General features: G+C 34.4%; 1 protein-coding gene across 10 annotated transcripts in view; it reads right to left on the bottom strand.

Annotated features, from left to right (window-relative positions):
- Positions 1 to 24,001, bottom strand: part of Col24a1 (collagen type XXIV alpha 1 chain) — a 353,893-nt gene that overhangs the window by 225,033 nt on the left and 104,859 nt on the right. For all 10 annotated transcript variants that reach the window (XR_012449831.1, XM_074079547.1, XM_074079548.1 and 7 more), the window contains one exon: positions 19,742 to 19,795. Coding sequence is in view for 9 of the 10 variants with exons in the window: in XM_074079547.1 (XP_073935648.1) it covers positions 19,742 to 19,795 (54 nt within the window). In the remaining variant the exon portion in view is untranslated. The remainder of the gene's footprint in view (positions 1 to 19,741; positions 19,796 to 24,001) is intronic.

The raw sequence follows: 24,001 nt of genomic DNA, 5'->3' as shown, positions 1-24,001 counted from the left end.
GGTTTAGGCAGAGACATTTTAAAAATTGTGTAAGAAGGAAGAAGTGCATATATAGATATTAAGCACCAAAGATGTGGAATGTAGATGGCATTTTAAAAGTCTAACAATATCTGTGGAAAAAGAGTTTTCCCAACTTTCTAGATTATATGTACTGATTTCTCATCACAGTTTCCAGAGGTGGGTAATTGACAGAAAATTTTGCCAATTACAGTATTCTGTAATGGCTATTGTGAATGATTTAACATGGTCATGTGGTTCAAGCAAGATTAGCTGGAATTCTCCTAAGAAGTTTTGCTAAAGATATAAGGGAAGAAGAGTTTCCACTAAGACTGCTAACGCTGAGGGTAATATGACCTTAGAGTTGCCAATGGCCACATGTCTCACAAAGCAGTCCTGTGAGTGAATCCAACAGAGATAAGTCAAGCTAAGAACTGGAGAGTGTCTTGACTATATTGAGTTCCTGTACCCAGACAAAACTTTAGGTGCATGAACTACTAGGAATTCCTGGTTACATCAGTCAATCCTGATTTTTCAATTCCAACTATTTGTTTGAATTAGGTTTCTGTCACTTTCAACAGATAGAAGCTTGACTGAAACATTGAAATTTGTGCAGTCCTTTAAATATGTCCATCTTCTTCATATACATGTACTTTTACAAATCTGTTCTCTCCAGCTGGAATGTCCTTGTGCTCTATTTCTACTTGACAAATCCTTACTATTTCTTCAATTTACTGTACAAGCAACACTTAGAAGTCTTTCTTAACTCCCTGCTCCATATTCTTCTATCATGCAATTTGTTACCAACCCAATTGGAACACAGTGTATAAAGTGTTTCAGAGTTTGCCTTAGTCAGAATTAGTACATTGTTCATTTATATTTCTGTAGAGCTTTGTTAATATGACTGTTTAGCACTAGCCACACTATATTGTAATGAAGAGCATGTTTTTGTCCCAATTAAATGTGAGCTCATAGGGGAAAACAAATGTAGCTTCCCCATTTAACTTATCACTGGAAGATAGTTTATCATTGATTCCTTGCATTGTACAAATGAAGTACTGATTATCTATTTTCAGGGGAAAAGTAGACTTTTATATAGCAAACATGAAGCAAAGGTGGGGAATACTTACTGCCAAAAATACTAAACATGTCTCTTTCTGGAACACATGATCTTTTATGACTGCCCATTATAACAGGTTCAGTTTCCTTTAACTCAGGATTCTCCTTATGTAATGTAATCCATTGCATGTACAAGTGTCATCTAATTCTCTTATTTCCCTTTGAGAATTGCAACTTGGTGAATCAGAGCAGAAAACATTGATAACTCTGGAAATTGCTATTGTTGAGAGTAATAACCAGTTTGCTGTTTCTATCCCAAGACTCCTATGTCTTATACCATAATCTTTTTTTTTTTTTTTCTGCTCTTCTACATTTGTTCATTGAGTAAAAAACTTTTCTCCTTTGGGGCTGACAAAGCCAATTGCTTCTGTTGACTTTTTTTTTTATTATCATATGTGCATACTCCCCCCGCCCCACCCCCCTCTCTTACCACCCACTCCGCCCCCTCCCCCCCACCCCCTCAATACCCAGCAGAAACTATTTTGCCCTTATTTCTAATTTAGTTGAAGAGAGAGTATAAGCCATAATAGGAAGGAACAAGGGTTTTTGCTGGTTGAGATAAGGATAGCTATACAGGGAGTTAACTCACATTAATTTCCTGTGTGTGTGTGTTACCTTCTAGGTTAATTCTTTTTGATCTCACCTTTTCTCTAGTTCCTGGTCCCCTTTTCCTATTGGCCTCAGTTGCTTTTAAGGTATCTGCTTTAGTTCCTCTGTGTAAAGGGCAACAAATGCTAACTAATTTTTTAGATGTCTTACCTATCCTCACCCCTCCCTTGTGTGCTAAAGCTTTTATCATGTGCTCAAAGTCCAATCCCCTTGTTGTGTTTGCCCTTGATCTAATGTCCACATATGAGGGAGAACATATGATTTTTGGTCTTTTGAGCCAGGCTAACCTCACTCAGAATGATGTTCTCCAATTCCATCCATTTACCAGAGAATGGTAACATTTTGTTCTTCTTCATGGCTGCATAAAATTCCATTGTGTATAAATACCACATTTTCTTAATCCATTCATCAGTGGCTGTTTCCAAGATGTCTGGTTAGCTTGTTGGCTGTAAATAGTATAAAATCTAAAACATTGCCTGTTTTGGTAATGGAGATGGAATAATACAAGAGACATAACTTTCTGGAACAGGAAATATGAGGAGCTCATGGGATGAAGCAGGTTCAAATTCAGTTGTCCTGTTACTGCTAAGTCTCTTCTGGGCAGAAAGATATTCTCTTCAATCTGGTGGGTAGTCTCACACTTGCTCCATTGTAAGAACTACTACTAGATTTGTCCTTGATAAGCAGAAGACTCCAGCCCCTTTCAGACAATAGTTACAAAGACCTCCATTTACACCATGTATAAAAGAATGGAACTTCATGCAGAAACCAGGCAAATGAATACAAGTTTGGTTAGTTCACTTGAGAACTGAGAGGGCAAGTCTTATATTTTTCACAACACAAGAATTTTTATCTCTACTTTGTTGATTTCAGCCCTTATTTTTATTATTTTTCTCCTGCTAGTTTTGGGTTTAGCTTGTCCTTGTTTTTCTAGGAGCTTGAAATACAGCACTAGGTCATTTATTTGAGATCTTTCTGTGTTTCTAATATACGCATTCATGGGTATAAACTTTCCTCTTAGGACTGCCTTTGTTGTGTCCCCTAGGTTCTGATAGGTTGTGCTTTCATTTTCATTAAATTCCAGGAACTTTTTGATTTTCTCCCTTATTTATCCCAATGACCCACTGATCACAGAGCAACGTGTTGTTCAGTCTCCAGTTTCAGTATTTTCTGTTTCTTTTGTTGTTAAGTTCTAGTTTTATTGCATTGTGGTCAGACAGTATACAGGGGGTTATTTCAATTTTGTTATATTTGTTAAGACTTGCTTTCTGGCTTAAAATATGGTCTATGTTGGAGAAAGTTCCATGGGTTGCTGAGAAGAATGTACATTGTGCTGTTGCAGGATGGAATACTCTGATCTGTCAGGTTCATTTGATCCATGGTGTCATTCAATTCTAGAGTTACTGTTAGTGGAAATGTAAATTAGTACAACTACTATGGAAAACAGTATGGAGGTTCCCCAAAAAACTAAAAATAGAACTGCCATATGATCCAACAATTCCATTCCTTGGGATATACCCAAAGGAATGTAAGAAAGGTTACAATAAAAGCACCTTCACACCCATGTGGGCAGCATTATTCTCAATAACTAAGCTATGGAAACAGCCAAGATGCCCTACTTCTGATGAATGGATTAAGAAAATGTGGCATGTATTCAGACACAAAGAAGAATTAAATTCTGTCATTTGCAGGTAAATGGATGGAACTGGACAGCATCATCTTAAGTGAAGTTATCCAGGTTCAGAAGGCCAAAGGCTGCATGTTTTCTCTCATATGCAGAATAAAGACCTAATACAAATAGAAGCAAGATTATGAAAAAAGGTCACAATAAGGGGTGGTCACATATAAAAGAAGGAGGGTAAAAGAAGGAGTTTAAGCATCCTGGGGATGCAGAGATGGTTCAAAATACACAAATCAACAAATGTAATATAGCACACTAATAGATGCAAAGACAAAAAGCACTTGATCATCTCAATAGATGCAGAAGAAGCCTTGATAAGATTCAACACCAGTTCATGATAAAAGCTCTAAGAAAAATAGGAACAGAAGGAATGTATCTCAACATTATAAAGGCTATATATGAAAAACCTATAGCCAACATCATACGTAATGGGGGAAACTGAAACCATTTCCTCTAAAGTCAGGAATGAGACAAGGGTGCTCATTCTCCCCACTTCTATTCATCATAGCCCTGGAATTCCTATCCAGAGCATTAAGGAAGAAGAAGAAATAAAAGGAATATAAACAGGTAAAAAAAATAGTCAAAGTATCCCTATTTGCAGAAGACATGATCCTATACTTCAAAGACTCAAAAAATACAATAGCCTCAAAAAAAAAGCAAATACTTAAGAATAAGCTTAACAAAGGATGTAAAAGACCTCCACAAGGAGAACTACAAACCACTGAAGAAAGACATCGAAGAAGACTACAGAAGGTGGAAAGATCTCCCATGGTCATGGATTGGCAGAACCAACATGGTAAAAATGGCTAAACTACCAAAAGCAATCTACCTATTCAATACAATTCCCATCAAAATCCCAATGACATTCATCACAAAGACTTAAAAATTACCCTAAAGTTTATTTGTAAACAAAAAAGACTGCAAATAGCCAAGGCAATACTTAGCAAAAAGAGCAATGCTGGAGGTATCACAATATCTGACTTGAAACTATACTATAGAGAAATAACAATAAAAACAGCATGGTACTGGCACAAAAAAAGATATGAAGACCAGTGGAACAGAGTACAGGACCTAGATATGAAGCCACACAGCTACACCCACCTTATTTTTGATGAAGGCACCAAAAACATACAATGGAGAAAAGACAACCTCTAACAAATGTTACTGGGAAAAGTGGTTACCTGCCTGCAGAAAACTGAAACTAGATCCATGCTTGCCATCCTGTACTAGTATCAACTCAAAGCAGATTAAGGACCTTAATATCAAACCCAAAACCTTTCAGTTAATACAGGAAAGAGCAGAGAATACTCTGGAAGCAATAGGCATAGGCAAGGACTTCCTCAGTAGAACTCTAGCAGCCCAGCAATTAAGAGAAAGGATTGACAAATGGGACTATATGAAATTAAAAAGCTTCTGCACAACAAAAGAAATGGTCTCTAAACTGAAGAGATACCCCACAAAGTGGGAGAAACATCAGAAAAAGACTCATAACCAGAATATACAGGGAGCTCAAAATACTGAACTACCCAAAAATCAATGAACCAATAAAGAAGTGGGCAACTGAACTAAACAGAACTTTTTCTAAGGAAGAAATCCAAGTGGCCAAAAACCACATGATAAAATGCTTACTATCCCTGGCCATAAAGGAAATGCAAATCAAAACCATACTAAGATTCCACCTCACTCCTGTTAGAATAGCTATCATCAAGAACATCACTACCAACAAATGTTGGTGAGGATGCAGGGAAAAAGTAACCTTCATATACTGCTGGTGGGAATGTAGGCTAGTACAACCACTTTGGAAAACAATATGGAGGCTCCTTAAAAAATCTAAACATAGATCTGCCATATGATCCAGCAATCCCACTCCTAGGGATATACCAGAAGGAATGCAACTCAAGTTATTCCAAAGGCACCTGCACACCCATGTTTATTGCAGCACTATTCACAATAGCCAAGCTATGGAAACAGCCAAGATGACCCACTATTGACAAATGGATTAAGAAAATGTGGTATTTGTACACAATGAAATTTTATTTAGCCACAAAGAAGAATGAAATTTTGTCATTAGCAAGTAAATGGATGGAACTGGAGAAAATCATCTTAAGTGAACTTAGCCAGGCTCAGAAGGCCAAAATTTGCACATTCTCATATTCAATTGTAGACCTAAAACAAATGCAGTAATATTATTGGACATGGGCCACACACTAAGGGGAGAACATGCACAGGAGGAATAGGGAAAGGGAAGGAAACCTAAAACTTAAATGTGGTTGATGTGCACACTGTAGAGGAGTGAATAAAGTAATCTTAAACTGACAGAGGGCACTATGGGAAGGGGATTCAGAAGTAGTGAAGAGGTCTGGCAGAGATGAACCAATGTGGGTTGCAATACACAAGTGCATGGAAGCAACACTAGGAATCTCTCTGTACAGCTATCTTTATCTCAAACTAGCAAAATGGTATATCTTTCTTATTATCTTTTTTGTTTTCTCTTCAACAAAATTGGAGAACAAGAGGGCAAAACAGGTTCTGCCTGGAAGCGGCGTGGGGGTGCAGGGAGCAAACAATGTATACACATGTAAGTAAATGTGAAAACGATAAATTTTTAAAAGGAGGTTAAGAAGGTAAATATGGCTGCTGTACTTCCTATAAAAGAAGGAATATAGAATTTTTAAACCTGTTGAAATCACCATAAGAAGGGGACTAAGGTAGAAAGGAGAAAAATAGAGAAGATGAACCAATTCAGGTTATAATACACATATACATGGAAATGTCACAAGGAAACTCCCTGTATAGCTATCTTAAACAAACAAAAATGTTGGTTTTTTTCTTTACAAAATCAGAGAATGGGAGGGCAGAACCTTTCCTGTCTGGGGTGTTGGTACCAGTGGGAGAGGGGAGGATGTGGGGAAAGGGTGTAGGAGAGTGAATATGATGCAAATACTGTACACATGTATGTAAATGGAAAAATGAGACCTGCTGAAACTATTCCAGGAATTGGGGGAGTGGGGATAAAAGAGAATGATGGAAGGGGTGAATTCAAGTATGATATATTTGATACAGTGTAAGAAGTTTACGAATGCTACAATGTATCCCCAGAACAATAAAAAACAAAAGAAAAAGAAAAAATGAATTTTGACATCAGAGCAGACTACTTACTAAACATGTTCCCTCTGACATAGCCTAGAAGCTGAGGTCTTCTGCAACTTGGTTCCAATCTACTTTTACCACCTTACCTGTCACTCAATATAAACCCCTCAAAATTTGCATCAGTTAACTAGTTTTACTCACTCTTTGTAAATCCACCATATCACATGGAACTCTAGGCTTTGCTCATGTGATTTACCCTGATTGGAATGCCCTCTCTCTTTTTTGCCATTTACCATAAACAATCTAACTCAAGGTCTATTTTTTCTTCTTTAATCTTTCCATCTCATATTAATCACTTCCTGCTAACTCTAAACTATAATTACTTATTTCCCACATGATATAGTCAATATTATCTAACATTATCAACATATATTAACATTATCCAACCATATGTATATATTTATATATTATGCATATATTGTTTATCCCAACCGGATCGTACATTTCCTTGAATTATAGGTAACATCTTATCTTTAAATGTGTTATGCAATGTTTACTGAGTAAAGCTCTGCATATAGTAGGAACTTGAGAAGTAAACTTTTATTATCTGATTTAATCACATGTACCATTTCAGCAACACTTTTTGTGTAAAAACACAAAATTACTCAACCAAATCCATGTCATAGAAGATAGCAAAGAAATAATTTCAGTGAAATGAATCCATTAACACTAAGTTCTAGTCAACAAAAATACTAAAATGGACATTTAGAAGGATGCCTGTGCTTGATGTGCACAAACCCTCCAAACTACCCTTTGTCTCTAACGAAGACCACCCTGATGGAAAAATAGGGCCCGCTACTTGGCCACTCCTGCATTTTTGTGATTAGTGGTCTTGAATCACTGCTGCAATAAACAACTGGCCACACTTACCAAGAACACATCCAAAATTCAAATACTTGGCAATCTCTGCAACCCAGGGGAGTTGACAGCTGAATCAATAAACAGTCTCAATGTCCTGCTACCACATTAGAATGTGATCTGCTGCCAGAAATTCGAGTTTGCATGGGATCAGTGCTCAAAACTAATGCTACTATGCTTAAAAAATTAGAAAAGATTCCTGAATAGCATTTTCAATATGCTTCTATCAAAAGCAGATAAGGAAGTAAGATGGGAAAAACAAAATTTTATGTCTTAAAGCAAGTGATGAGGCACCTCTAATATTTACAATTCTATGAAGACATAAATGCACAAATATATATTCACTATTACAGCAATTTTATAATTTTCTTGGAATAAGTGAAACACTAAGAACAAGAAAAAATTTTAAAGTGGCTTTAAGTGATATTTATTCAGATGATCTTTAATGATGAACAGATCTCTTCAACGCTAATAACAAATATTTAACGTTTATGAGAAAACTTCAAAGTACCTTGCTTTCTCCAACTGCTATGAAGACCTGAGCTTCCTGACTAGAAAGCACTAGCAGGAAATGTTGTTCGATTCTGCCCTGCTTTGCAGGTTCAGTTTGTGACCACTTGTATGGTATGAATAATTTGAGGAGTATTGAAGCTTCCAATCATCCAAAGATGTTTTCCTGCTTAATAAATTACACCACAAATTATGTAATTAAAGATTTGTTACATTTGTTTCAGGTTTCTTTTCACTATCGAAATGTAAATATCCTTGAAAGAAAAATATTTTGCAGTTAAATGTCAATTGTTTATTGCTCAGAATGAAAAGTACTTTCCAGGCCTGTCCTTAAAAATAGCCTCTGGTTGGAAGGGCAAATTACAGAAAGGAAAGAGAACACTGGATGCTCGAGATGGACAAGAACTCATGTCTGAGAGAAAAAAAATATATAGAAAGGCAAAACTAAGTCTCAGGAAAGAAATTCCTTGACTATTTTCTAATTTTCTCTAAGGACTGCACTGATTCTAAACTTTTAAGGAATTATTTGATTTTTTACTTTATCAAACCTAATCAAACCCAATGCCTTGGACAAAGACACTGAGGTTTTAGTATGGTATGAAGTGAATAATGATTTCTTGAATATAAGCTACTTGAATATTGGATCTAAGCTAATTCACCCCAGCATATTTTCCTAATGATTAACATGTAATAAGTGTCCCTAAAAGATCAATTCAAAATAATAAAAATTAGATTATCTAAAGAGAAGACATTCCCATAGTTAGGTAGAGCTCTAAGTTCTGAGAGTCAATAACTCCCATCTCCATATTTCCTAAGGATATTCTGCACATATAGCAGGGGATTGGGGGAGGAGGTTGGGAGGATGTCAGAGCTTAGTGCCACCATTAAAGATCATAAAATGTCTTTGCCATTGACATTAGCTAGCCTTCTTCATTGGCTACCCCAGACTAGAACAAGTAGCACGTGCATGAAATAGACATAGTAGCAGACAGAGGCTAGGCATGGGTCCAACAGATGGACTATCACCAAGGCATAGATAGCTACTGCTGCCTCTGATAGTCTAAACTGCCAGCAATAGATATTAAAAGATTCACCAATGTGGCACAATTCCTTGAGGAGACTGACATCAACTAGCTACTTTGAGGCAAGTTTATTACACTGGGCCCCTTCAACCTGAAAGTATCAGTAGTTCAGCCTCACAGAGATATATGCCTATTTAGGGTAAGAGTTTGCCTTTCCTGCCTTTAGAGTTTTTGCTCCACTATCTAGGGACTTACAGAATTCTGACCCATAAAATTCCAAAAATGGAGACTAGGAAGATGAAAAAGGTTCTATCTGGGGGTTGCTACCAGTAGGAAGGGAAGGATATAAGGAAAGGGTATAGGAGGGTGAATGTAGTGGAAATATGTATTCATGTATGAAAATGGAAAAATGAGACCCATTGAAACTATTCTAGGAATGGGAGGAAGGGGGGATAAAGGAGGATGGTGGAGGGGGTGAAATCAAGTGTGATATATTATAAGAACATTTGCAAATGTCACAATATTCCCCAGTACAACAATATAATAAAAAAGGACAAAAAGCTATAATATCCAGACAATGAGTATTGGGAAAATAACAGACAAATGGATGGTGAGATCCCAGAAATCGATCCACACAAATAGACTCAGCTGATGTTTGATAAAAAAGCAAAGACAATCCAATGGAACAAAGGTGGTCTTTTCAACACATGATGTTTTAGCTCCATGTGTTGAAAAGAAAGGCTGAAAAAGAAAAGCTAAGAGGATTAGCAGCCTTTCTAGACATTAAGACATATCATAAAACTTCTGTTGTTAAAACCATGTGGTACTTATGTATGAGCAGATAACCATTCAAGTAGAATACAGATATTTTATGAGAAAATGCTAGCAAAGTATATAAATAGTTCACAGGGCTAACTCAGTCCCACTATTAAATCGGGCTTCTCCACATATCTTGGTACTTAGAGCACCTTTTGCTTTGTGGTCAAATTCACCCAGTACTCCAAAGGCTATTCAGCTTTCCTCTTTCTCTGGTCCAGTTCCTGCACAAATTAAATGTTAACTGGAAATGTTCCATAGCAAAGCTTATTACAGACTTCCTTTTGTTACTTTACATTATAAACATTTACAGAATGCTATCTCTGTGTCATGCTACATGGCAATAAGTGGTAGTAATAATTTTCCCAGGTTACTACACCACAGAATCAGATGATTATCAGGCAGAGAATGGGAGAATGTTCTGAAAGCTTCCAAAGCCTTATCTTACTGGATTGAAAACACTTTCATTCTATTAGAAAAGTTCCTTCCTCTAGAAAGAACAGAAAGATAAAATGTGGTTGTTTATTGTTACTGTTAGTCACCCATGGGACATCCACAAGTGATTCTGATTTAGCATTTTTGGAGATTGGCCTTATGCATCTGTATTTTTATGGTTCTTGAGTAATGCCCAGTACAGGTTGAAAAATCACAGTTCAACAGCTGATATAATTTTATTCTTGGTATCTTAAGTTACCAATTGCATAAATAGCTTTTTCTCTACTTCCAAGCCCTAGTACAAGATATCAAGCTGTGCTTAATTAAAATAATCTTAAATCATCTGATTTCAGCACTTTCTCCTCATTCTCTGATACCCACAAAACTATAAAAGTAACCTTTTAGAAGCATAAGTCAGACAAGTTCAAGTTACTGCCCTGCTTAAAGCTTTTGATGACCTCCTATTACACTTAGAAAAATCCACACTTCTACAAATTATATTATGCAAAGGTCTACATAATATACATCCTTTCTACTTCGCTAGCTTCACTGTGTATTACTTCCCTTTCATTCACTCCAGTTATATTGACATTGTTTTGATCTTGAATTGATCAGATTGTTTTTTGCCTTGAGTGAAGACAGAAGCTTCAGTGTACAGAGATGGTGGTAGTGATGGCAGCTAATGTTTCTTGAGTGCTTCTTATTAACCAGACCCTGAAGTATTCTTCACATGTACTAATGCATATAGCAGCTTGATGAGGTTGGTACTAGAAATACGTCCATTTTACAGATGAAGAAATGCCTAGAGAGCTTAAGTAATTTGCTCAAGATACTCAGGCTAACTCCTTAATTTAGATTCAGAAGACAATAAATCTAAAATACCATTATTTTTCAGATATTAGCTTATTCCTTTTTACCACCCAATAGTTAACAAAAGCTTCACAGATATATACATTAGATTTCATCATGTTAGCCTCTGTTAGAATTACTGAATTATACTTTGGCATTATATCAATCTACATTGAAAAATGAAAAGCATGAAGACTTAATATCATGGATTTCCACCTTCCATTTGAACAATGAATATGCTTTTATCCAAGGGAGAGGAGACTCACATAACTTATCATATTTCACCATTTGATTAGTAAGAAGTTTGGATTCAAATCTATAATCCACTTCCAATAAAAGATAACAGGACTTTGTAGTTATATTTTGGGCATAAGTCTTTTAAATTTCAGCCTTAACACAACTCAGACCTTATTTTATAGGTCCCTGGTGAATCCTTTACTTACTTTTCACAGAACTCCTCAAGCTCCCTTCTCCTGCATGTTCCTCTACCTCTAGAGACTTAGTATCTTACTCATAGACAGAATTTATTGTTAACCTCTTTTTTCCTTTAGAAACAAATCCTCTCCCTTTTGACCCAGGTGACACATTTCCTTTATTTTCCTTGCTTCTGAGACAATAAATTTGTGTGTTTTCTGTGCTTTAGCTGCAATACTCAAGTTTTGACAGTTATCTGACATTTTCTGATTTCCACTGTGAGTTTTTTTCTCCAGACTGTGAGTTAGAGTGTGTTCTTCAGTTACCAAAAATATACTTTACTGCCTTTTTTTTTTATTGTCAACTTAAAACTTAATTGCACTTGCAGACAAAAAAATGTAGCCTTCTGGGGACAATATGCCTGGTATAGTATTTTCAAATTTTGTGTCATAAATTCTCCCTAAATGACTCTGTCTATTATAATTGCTTCTGTGTGGACTACTAATTAAATATGTATCTCTAGTCCACTCTTCTAAGTTTCAGGTGTATGGTTTCTATATTTCTATTAATTTTTTTGGATGTTCTATAAGCATTTCAGGCCTAACAAATAAAAAACCAAGACATTATTTCAAACCACCCTGAATTTCTTTCTTGTCCTTCTCTTTTATTATTTTTAGACTGATGACCCACATTTTACCCAATGATTCAAGTGAGAAATACTAAAATTGTATTTTATTTCTTTCACACAGATTGAAATGATCTGAACAGTTCAAGTGCTGTGAATTATATTTTCTATTTCTCTCCTGGAACCATCCTTTTCTTTCACAGGTGAGAATACAGAACGTCATCATTAATCCTCAGATCCTTGAGAAGGATTTGGATAGAAGTATTACCCTGCTAATGGTTGTCTATGTACTGTATTTTGTGAGTTAGAAGAAGTCATGTTCTTTGGTTTAGGCATCATTTCCCAAGACAATCTTGTAAGAGTTTTTGAGAAAATACAGGCTACATCTATAAAAAAAAAAACAAAACTGTAATACAGTTGAAGAGGAAGAATGGGTATAGTCTGACAAGGTCAGGAATCAGGACAGTGTGGAAATCAAAGACAATGTTTTGAATGTTGATTGCAAATCATAAAATTTTAAAAGAAAAGTGAAACATCTTTGGAAGACCAAGTAGTAAGTAAAGACACTGTTCATACATCCTTTAATCAAGATTTACTGGAAAAGAAGAAAATGAACCAAAAACCACAGTGATGGAAAAGAGGCAACATAGCCCTTCCTAGGGCATATACCACCTATAACTGTAGTTACAGCAACTCATAATCATAATACCTTTTAAGATAATTAAAGCTAAATTAGATTATGTACCTCAATATGAGAAGACAGGAAACTCTATTTGTTCCAGAAAAGTTTTCATTAAAAGTGATTAAAAGAATGCAAAGGAAGAAGGCAGATTGCAGATTCACACCACATTTCCATGTCTCTATAAACCAGAAATAAAACCACAGGCATGTGGTTACATAAAATAGCAGGCAAGTTAGAAAACTAGGGGAGGGCCAATAGTGGCTACAGAAATTTTTTTTTTAAAAAGCACCGACTTTTACATCTGTAAAACAGACATTAAAAGGGCACACCTGGGACCCATCAGGGGGTCAATGGAAATGCTGCTTGGTGACTTTGTCTCTGGTGCAGAGTGGAAGCCAGGAAACAGGAAGCACTTTCTTATGAACATCAGATTTCTAATAGCATTGCCCAGCCAAGTGGGTACAAATAAATACATCTGCCATCAGAGTATTTTTGGCAGAGCCAGCTGACCAGAGGCCTGCACACTAAGGACCAGACTAGAAGTCAGGAAAAACAATGGGAGAACTGCAGATGGAGCTGAGGACCAGAGACTGAAGGAGAGCATCTACTGCACTGATAGAGACCAGCAAGCACACATTCTTCTCAACAAGGAAGAAATACTGACTTTTATTTTTAATCTCTTTTCTTTTTCTTTTTTCTCATATTTTTACCTCTATCTTCTCAAATTTTTAAATTACTTTTTCAAAAATTTTTCTGTTGGTGGCTTATTCTACCTCTCATGTTTATTCCTAATTTCTCTATCTGATTGCAAACTTTGACTACAGCATCCTTCTCCACAATAACTGAACTATATTCCTGCACACTATTATTTTGTATTCATCAAGCCCCTATACTTCACCCCCTTCCAATTTCCCTTCTTCCTTATTTTTTCCCTTACCTTACATATTTCTATTATCTATTTTTGGTTTTGGTGGGACTAGGATTTGAACTTATGACTTCACACTGGCAAAGCGGGCACTCTACCATCTGAGCCACACCTGTAGTCCATTTTGCTCTGGTTATTTTGGAGATGGGAGTCTCATAAACTATTTGCCCAGACTAGCCTTGAAGCATGATTCTCCTGATCTCAGCCTTCCAAGCTAGGAATATAGGAGTGAGCCACTGATGCCTGGCTTTATTACCTATTTTTTAAATGTATATACCACATTTTACTTATCTATTCATATGTCAATGCACATTTGGGTTGTTTGCACCTATGGCTACTGTGAATAATGCTGATTTCAACTTTTTAAAAAATTTTATTTTATTACCTAATTTTTAACTCCTACATAATAACATTTTTTTTCTATACTCCTCCTGCACATATAAGAATGCTAGTGCTATATATATATAATGTGATTGGTGGTATAGATGATTCCACCAATGTTTTATTACTTCATATAAATATGTGGTTTGATATTGAATTGTTTAATTTGTTATTGCTGAGTTATATCCTTAAGCTAGAGGTGAAAAATAGTACAACAACCCTGACACTACCCAGTCATGCCAAAAGATAGAGGAAAAACTTTGGGTGACTAAAATTCCCAACTAACAAATTGTTTAGAGTTGAGCAAATTTCAATGTATAAGTGCATAAAATATGAAAAAAGCAGAGAATATGACACCTCAAGTGATGAACAATCATGCAACAAAGAGTCTGAATGATAGTAAAAGGGATGAAATCTCAAATTTGGAGCTCAAATGAATGATGAGAATGATTAATGACATGAAAGAAGACATGTATAAACACCATAATGAAATCAAAGAGAATGTGAATAAACAGTTAAATGAATTAAAAAAGAATAAAAATCAACAACTAAATAAACTCAAAGGGGATACACATAAACAGCTGAATGAACTCAAGGAGGATATAAACAAACAGCTAAAATAAATAAGGAAGAACGGAGAATTCAGTAAAGATATAGAAAACCTGGGGAAAAATCAAATTGAAGCTCTGGAAATGAAAAGCTCTTAAAGTCAAATAACAAATTCAGTTGAAAGACTCTCCAGCAAACTGAATCAAATGGAAGACAAACTATCAGGGCTTGAAGATAAAGTAGATGTAATAGAAAAATTAGATGAAGATAAATTTAAAAAAATGAAGAAATATGATTGGAATATGCAAGAATTCTGCTACTCCATTTAATGGCCAAACCTATTAATTATAGGCATTGAAGAAGATAAGAGGTGCAAGTTAAGGGCATAGGGAGACACATTCAAAAAAGTAATAGCAAGAAACTTGCCAAATCTTAAGAGATGCTAATCCAGGTACTGGAGGCTTTTAGGACTCCAAATAGAGAAGACCAAAACAGAACTTCTGCATAGCATATTATAGTTAAAACATTAAGTACAAAGAGTAAGGAAAGAGCATTGAAAGATGAAAGGAAGAAGTGTCAAGACACATATAAAGGCAAACACACCAGAATAATAGCATATTTTTCAACAGAAACCTTAGAAGCAGGGAGGGCAAGGAATAGTGCATTTTAAGTGCTGAAAGAAAATAACTGCCAATTTACATTACTATACCCAGCAAAGTATTATTCATAACTGAAGGAGAAATAAACCTTCCATGATAAATAAAAACTAAAGCAATTTTGACCAGTAAGCTACCACTTCAGAAGATAATCAAAGGAATCCTACATACAGAAAGACAAATGCAGCCCTGACAATATGGGAGAAAAATAAATCTCACCAGATGTCTAGAAAATCAAACCAAGATCAGGAAAGAATCAAATACACATAAAAAGCAACAAAACTGCAGAAATTGCTACACACCTTTCAATATTAACACTGAGCATTAATGGTCTCAATTCTCCAATCAAAAGACATAGAATGGCAATTTGGATTAAAAAGCAAGATCTGACCACTTGTTGCTTACAAGAAATGCATCTCACTGATAAAAATAAACATCGGTTGAAGGTGAAAGGGTGGAAAAACATTTTCCAAGAAAAATGGACTCCCAAATTAGCTATACTCATATCTTCAAACCAAAGTTAAAAGAGACAAAGAAGGTCACTTTGTATTAGTAACAGGAATAATCCATCAAGAGGAACTAACAATTGTTAACATATACACCAAATACTGATATACCCAACTTCATTAAAGAAACACTACTGGACTTTAGAACACAGATAGACTCCAACACTTCAATACTCCACAATCACTAATAAATCAGTCATGCAGACAAAAAAAATTAACAAAGAAACCTCAGAATTAAATAGCACTACAGACCAAATGGACTTAATAGGCATCCACAGTGTATTTCACCCTCCAACTGAACAATACACACTCTCCTCAGCAGCCCATGGAACTTTCTCCAAAATGGATCATACTTTAGGACACAAAGCATGTCTTAGCAAATATAAGGAAGCTGAAATAACTCCCTGTATCCTATCAGACCATAATGGAATAAAACTAGAACTAAATAGCAAAAGAAACAACAGAAAATATTCAGACTCATAGAGACTGAACAACACATTGTTGAATGACCAGTGGGTCATTGAAGAAATAATGGGGGAAATCCAAAAAGTTCCTAGAATCTAATGAAAATGAAAAAACAACCTGCAGAATCTATGGGATATAGTAAAGACAAAGTTATGAGAAAAGTTTATAGATATGAGTGTCTACAACATAAGAAAAAAGAGATCTCAAATAAAAAGCCTAAATGACACACTTCAAGGTCCAAAAATCCCAAGAACATGTCAAATACAAACTTAGAATATGGAAACAAATAATAAAATTAGGGCAGAAATTAATGCAATACATATCCTCAAATATAGAATGAAACAAAAATATAAATAACATTGATAAACCCTTAGGCAATCTGACTATAATTTGAGTCAAAATACTCAAATTATTAAAATTAGAGATGAAAAAGGGCATATCACACAAATACCAATGAAATCCAGAGGATTTTGAAGGAATATTCAAATAAAATGGTAAATGTAGAAGAAATGCATAAATTTCTAAATTCATTTGACATACAAGCAATGAGACTGAAGCATTAATAAAGAGTCTCCCAGCAAAGAAAAAGTCCAAGACCCCATGGATTTACTGCTGACTTCTACCAAACCTTTAAAGAACTAATATCAATACTCCTCAAATTTTTCCATGCAGTAGAGTGAGAAGGAACACTACCAAACCCATTTTATGCAGCCAGATTATACTCATTCCAAAACCAGACAAGGGCACAACAAAAATAGGATTACAGACCAATCTCTTTGATGACCATAGACACAAAAATTCTTAATAAATACTTGCAAACTGAATTCAACAACACATCAAAAAAGATACAATATGATAAAGCTGGTTTCATACAGGGATGGTGCAACACACACAAACCAATAAATGTAATACAGCATTTAAACAGAATCCAGGACAAAAATCACATGATCATTTCAATTGATGCCGTATATGTCTTTGTTAAAAAATTAAATGTCCTTCTCCAGGTGGATCAAAGATCTTAAAACTTTGAAACTAGTACAGGAAAAAAATAAAGAAAATTCTGGAAGATATAGGCATAGGTAATTATTTTCTGAATAGGACTCCAGTTCCAGGAAATAAGAGGGAGAATTGACAAATTGTATTGTATCAAATTAAAAAGTTTTTGCACATCAAAAGCAATTACCAGAATCAAAAGAAAACTCACAAAATAGGACAAAATTTTCACCAGCTATTCTACAGATAAAGGATTAATGCCCAGAATATACAAAGGGCTCAAAAAACTAGACAGCAATAGAACAAGTAATACACTTAATAAAGCAGCAAATGAATTGAACAGTTCTCAAAAGAAATAATATAAATGGGCAATAAATACATAAAGAAATGTTCAACATTCTTAATCATAAATAAAATGCAAATAAAAATAACACTAAGATTCCATCTTACCCTAATTAGATTGGCAATCATCAAGCAAACAACAAATGCTGGTGAGAATGTCAGGGAAAAAGAACCTTTATATACTGTTGGTGAGAATGTAAACTAGTGTAATTAGTACAGAAATCAGTATGGAGGTTCCTTAAAAATCTACTAAAAAGAGACTTACTCTATTACCCCCACTGTGCCACTCCTGGGCATATATCTGAAAGAGTGTAAGAGTATAAATCAATATACAAGAGAAATACCTGAATACCTCTGCTTATTGCAGCTCTATTCATAATAGCTAAACTGTGGAATCGTTGGGGTACCCCAAAACACAACATGGAATATTACTCAGCCGTAAAGAAAAATAAAATTATGTCATTTTCAGGAAAAAGGATGGAACTGGAGATCACCATGTTGAATGAGTTAAGCCAGGCTTAAAAAGCCAAATTGCTCATCTTCTCTTCCATTTGTGGAACTTAGACCTAAAATGATGACGATGATGATGGTGATGGTGATGATGAAGATGAAGAAGCAGCACATGATGATAATGACACATGAATGTGAAAGGGAGACGGTTTGAAGACTCGGTGGGATGGGGATGGGGAAGGAAAGGATCCTGAGGAGAGGATGGGAATATAAAGAAGGGCATGAACTTGTTCACAGTACACTGTCCTCATGCATGGAATTATCACAATGAAAGCATGGTAATTCAAAAATACAATAAAACTATTTAAAAGTGACTAAAATAAAAGAATGTGGACTTTAATATAAAGAGATAACACTTTTATTAATTTGAAGTTTTAATTATTCAAAACATTTTCTTTCTCAGAATGATGACACTAATATTCTGCTGTGTTTTACTATTTTGGGTTTTGAATTATCAATACAGAATGTGCTTTTAAATTAGAAATGAGTAGGAATAGTAATTTTCTGGAGAAATCAGTGAACCCCAAAGTATATCTGTGGAGTTATAGACAGATCTTACAGATTTACACAGAAAGGGAGAAAACATCAGTTCAGCACTATTTTGGATACCTCCCTCTGCTCTGCCGATGGGGATGTGAGTGGTTTATTTATTCTGAAGTCAGTGTGTGCTCTCAATTTTATTGCTGCACCTATTATGGTGGATTTGAATGGTTTGTACACATACACATTCAAACTCACAGACACTCCAACACACATTTTGGTAGTTTTGAAACCAAGGTGAGCTTCAGAAGCTTTATGTTATGGTATGTGTTTTTGATTCATGATATGATTTTAAAAATTCCAAATTTTTCACCTCAGAAATTTGTGGTCTACATAGACTTGTGGAAAAGAAAGCTGCTTTTTATCAAACATGAAGCCAAAGTCAAAATTTTGCATAATATTCAAATTGACATGTGTAATACAGAATTAATTGTTTTCAGTCTAGAATATGAGATCCAAATGATACATGCATATAACAAGAACTGCAAGCATTTTGTCTTAATAACTCAGTGGAGTTTATATCCCAAAATATGATTTCAAACATTAACCATGTGTTATTAATAGTTACTGTGCAGAATAAATAAATCAGCTATCTATGATCTAATCAGAGTGAAAATACAGCAATATAGATTCAGCATCTATAATCCAAAAATCTGAAATCCATAATTTTGCAAAATCCCAACACTTTGAAAGATTAACATGACACTGCAAATTGAAAATCTACAACTGACTTCTATGAAGGGTCAGAGTCAAAATGCAGGTGCTATAAAAATATTGTAGAAAGATACCTTTAGGATATGTGTACAAAGTGTATGTGAAACATAAATCAATTTATGCTTCAATTTGATTCTCATCCCCACTATATCTCATTATTTATATGTAAATATTACAGAATCTGAAAAATATCCCAAATCTGAAACACTTCTGGATGCTCAATTTTCTATATCCATAGAATCACTGACTGAAAAAATTTACTTCAAACTACTTACAAAACACACAAACTTTAAACAGACTCATTCTTAAGCCTACTATGTAGAAACATGTTTTACCAGTTAAATTTAATTTCCAACATTTTTGTTTTGAATTTATTATCTATTAATATTTTACCTCTGGTCCTGGAAGGCCAGATGGTCCCTGGGGTCCTGGGTCACCTGGCTGGCCCTAAAAAGAGGGAAGGGGAGTGGAAAACCAAAGTATAAACATCAATAAATACAATTAAAAGAGGAAATAGACATATGGCAAACAAACAGCATTTAACACATTATGTCAGACAAACTCACATTGACTTGTCAGAGACTTAATTTGTAACCATCAGCATTGTGAAGCTTATTTAAATAATGTGTTTACAAATGTAAGATACACATTTATTCCTGTTAAGAGATATAAACATGTTAATCAGGTACATGTTCAAATCAAGAAAATAAGTGTGTGTGTGTGTGTGTGTGTGTGTGTGTGTGTATGTGTGTTCCCTAGAGATAGACCAATTAAGATTGACCCAACAAAGTAGAGAATCCTAGATGAGGAATTGCTTTCCTAATCAGAGTCCTAAGACTATCTGAAAAATCCTCTCCCCTTTGATACTGTAAATGGTCTGATTTAGTAACTAAGACTCGGATTGAAGTCCTTGTTGCTTAATCTCTCTAAACCTCAGGGTTTTTAAAATCAATAAAACAGGAATAATAACATAAGTATTTTCATAAAGTCATGTGGAGATTTAATGAGACAATCCATACAATACTAAGCACAGTGTCTGGCACATGAAAAGCATTATAGATGGTTGTCAAATTTATAACTATTAATCTTGATTTTCATACCCTTGCTCCTTTCCAGGCTGATACCTAAAATTTCTACATGATTGTGATCCTTTTATTAAAGTTTTGAGAATTTGGCTTCAGAATTTTGAAAGCCAGTTTTTGACATTCATATTAAAGTTATGAAGCCAGGGGTGAAGAGGAAAGAGAAGGCTGGCAAAACTCTCAAAAGATGAAATTATAGTTCCACTTGGTCTTTTGGTGGTACTGGGATTTGAACTCAGGGCCTCATGCTTGCTAGGCAGGTGCTCTATCATTTAAGCCACCCTGCCAGCCCGAGATGAAATTATAGAACAAGGAAGGTAGTCATCTAATGACATTCTTGTTTTCATAAGAATAACTAATTAATTCTGTACCTTTCTCCTATTAAGCTTTTACATATATATATATATATATATATATATATATATAATATATATGCTTCAAATTTGATTTAAATAGGCCTCAGATAACATAAAATTCCAAGATACAATATGAGATTACCTATTTTCCAAGAACTAAAGCACAATTTCTTCCTATATACACTGATTCCATTCTTACTATTGAGGTATCAACATGAAAAAAGGACACAATATGACTACTGATATCAAATCTAAGAAAAAAGGCAATGAAATATTATGCAAAGGCCCATTTTAAAATATGAGTTTATTCAGACTTACATCTAACAAAAACGAAAACTGTGATACATGAGAATCAATATATAAGGGAGTCTTGATCTAAAAATGTAAATGAATCTAAAAGGTACTCCCTTAAAGAGATAGAAATGGGGGGGGTCTCACTGGGGCCCTCTAGTGGCAAAATCCAAAGGAAAAGCTAACTAATCATCAAAGAAAACTAACATAAACTAGGCCTTTGTTTTTAGATAAGCTGATTAACAACAAATATTTAAAAACATAAATTATAGACTAATTTTATTCATTCTTCAGAATAGCTCTTTGTATTGCAAAATTTGGATTGCAATTTTCCTGTGAATGTCAGTTTTCCTTTATAAAAACTGTTTCCAAGTAACAAACAATGGAGTAATATTAAGTAAATATAAATGATAGAAACTTCTAGTTTAAAACTAGAAAGAACATAATAATTTAATGTTTTCTCTGTCTGCAGGAAAGAGTATTTAGAAGTTGTAGTTTTCTCTGTTTTTTTTTTTTTTTTAAATACTTACAGAACAAAAGCATCTCTGTTCCAGAATATAAAAAACTTCCAGATCAGGTCATTTTTTATATCTGGAAAGTATTCTTTCATGTTACAACTTAGATCCATTTGGAAACAATATCAGTAACATCAAAATGTTGATGATAGAAAACTGAAACTAGGACATATAAAATAGGAAAGACATCCTTTTGACTTTGGCATTTTTCTATGATAGCAAACAAATGTTTTAGTAGGTACTAAACTTTTGTAATTTAATGTCAGAGTTTGTTTCTTAATATGATAACTGATTCTGCATAAGCAACTTTTCAGCAAATAGAAGTGTCCTCCACTAAGTAGAGAGGTTTTCATGTCAAATATCCTTTGTATTAGTAAGATACAAGGAAATAAAGTATGAGATCAAAGAAAAGGTTTTTTTACTAATGCTGATGCATGAATCTATAACCATCTTTAGCTCAAAGTAAGCATTTTTCAAAGCTTTGAGAAAACTAACAGAAAAGTCAATTATCTCCCTAGCAATGTAATCCTTACTAATATTAAAATTTTTGTTAGAATAGTACAGGAGGTATGAAATGAGTAAGGAAAAACCTCATTCTCATCATCTCTTGTACCTGGCCCTAAAAGAACTTCATTAGCATTTTTTGTGATTTTTTAAGAAAAAAAAATTAAGTCACTGTGTTAATATAAAATGAGGTTCTATTCGCTTACACTGGAGAAATATTGGTAAAGTATAAAAAAAGAAAGTGTATTTAGCTTAGTCTAGAGAAACATTGGCAAGCTGTGTTACTAAGAGAGATGTAGTCACAGGACTATAAGGAACATTAAACATGATATGGTCTGGCTTTTATTTTAAACACGAGAAGCTGAATCCCATCATGATTAAATGCCCAAGATCATCACAGATCAAATGCGAGAGCTGGAATTATAATCCATCTTTTGAGAGATGGAGATCTCTCAAAAGATGAATGATTTTTTTCTGCTATAAACATATTATCAATATAAACTGAATCAAAGAGTAAGGACTTTTAATGTAGTTTACATAATGTAAATATCATATTTGACTCTAGCTTTCTCAAGAAATTGATGGCAAAGTATAAAACAATAATATTGAAATCATTTATTACTTAATACCAGGCTTAATGATTATGTTATTTCCTTTTATTGTCAAATAAAAAAAGAAGATATAAAAGGTTAGGGTCTTAAAGCTTTGCCAAACTTTGCAATATCAGAAGTTCTTATTGTGTGGCTTAAAATCACCCTTTAAAAATGTAAGTTTTTTGTCAGTTATCTTCATGATCTATTCTCATGGCTCATTTATGTGCTTTGGAGTTTCTGAGATTCAACTTTAAGGCAAAAATCTTGCAGCAGGTTGGCAGGGGGGTGGAGGGGCATAGCTAGTTAGGTTAATTGCCAGTAATTCAGGGTTTAAAAAAACTGAAAGAAATAGTCACCCACCAACCATGTCATTAGATAAATAGGTCCCCAAAACTGTTCGATGGGCTAAGTAACTCCTGAGAGATGTACATAAAATGTTGTCACTGTTAGAAGTCACAAAGAATGGAGTACATAAAAGTTCTGAAACTTAACATGGCTTCCTGAGATGTAAAAATAAATAATCCTGAGATGAGAAGGAGGATTTAGTGGTAATATAATAAATTGCTTAGGAAAATAACATCCTTAATGCTTATTTTAAGCCTATATTTCTGTATCTATAACCACATTCACCTTTGTATAGTTATAATCAAAATCTTAAGTGAAAAATCTTAAAAATCTTTTTAAAAAAATCTAAAATATCTTAAGATATTAAACCCTAAAACAGTAGGCACAGTGTCTAAGAGCACAGACTGTGGAATACCTAACAGGTATCTATGGATTGTCTATGAGACCTTGAGCAAACGCGTTAACACTCTGTATCTCGGTATCTTCAATATATAAAATAGGAATAATAATCATACCAACTTCATGGGATTGCTTAACTATTAAATTAGATGTTTAAACCTCAGAATATTGCCTGGCATTTTGTACACACTCAGTAAATGTTAGCTATAATAATTACCACTTTTAAAATTCAGAGATACATTTTGACTCAACGTATTATTCACTTTATATAATGATTTTAATTATTAAGTAGTCTTAGTTTTATAATTTGGGGGATTTTTATGTTAATTGCAATATGAGGTGTCTTTTTCTTTTAACTAATTGATCCCCAAGGGTTAGTATAAAGAAAGGGAATTAGAATATTTGGACCCAAAGAGTCTAACATGCTATCTTTTGTCCCCAGAATGTTTCCTTAATAAAACTGATATTTGGAAAAATTAAAATATTAGTTAAGGCACTTAAGCCCATGGCTTAATTTAAATAATGCCTATAATAGATTATTAGGAGGAAAAATATAGCTAAGATCTTT

The sequence above is a fragment of the Castor canadensis genome, chromosome 7, assembly GCF_047511655.1.
Source record: "Castor canadensis chromosome 7, mCasCan1.hap1v2, whole genome shotgun sequence".
Taxonomy (NCBI): Eukaryota; Metazoa; Chordata; class Mammalia; order Rodentia; family Castoridae; genus Castor; species Castor canadensis.
Note: the sequence above shows the minus strand (reverse complement) of the source record. Positions and strands in the feature narration are given on the sequence as shown.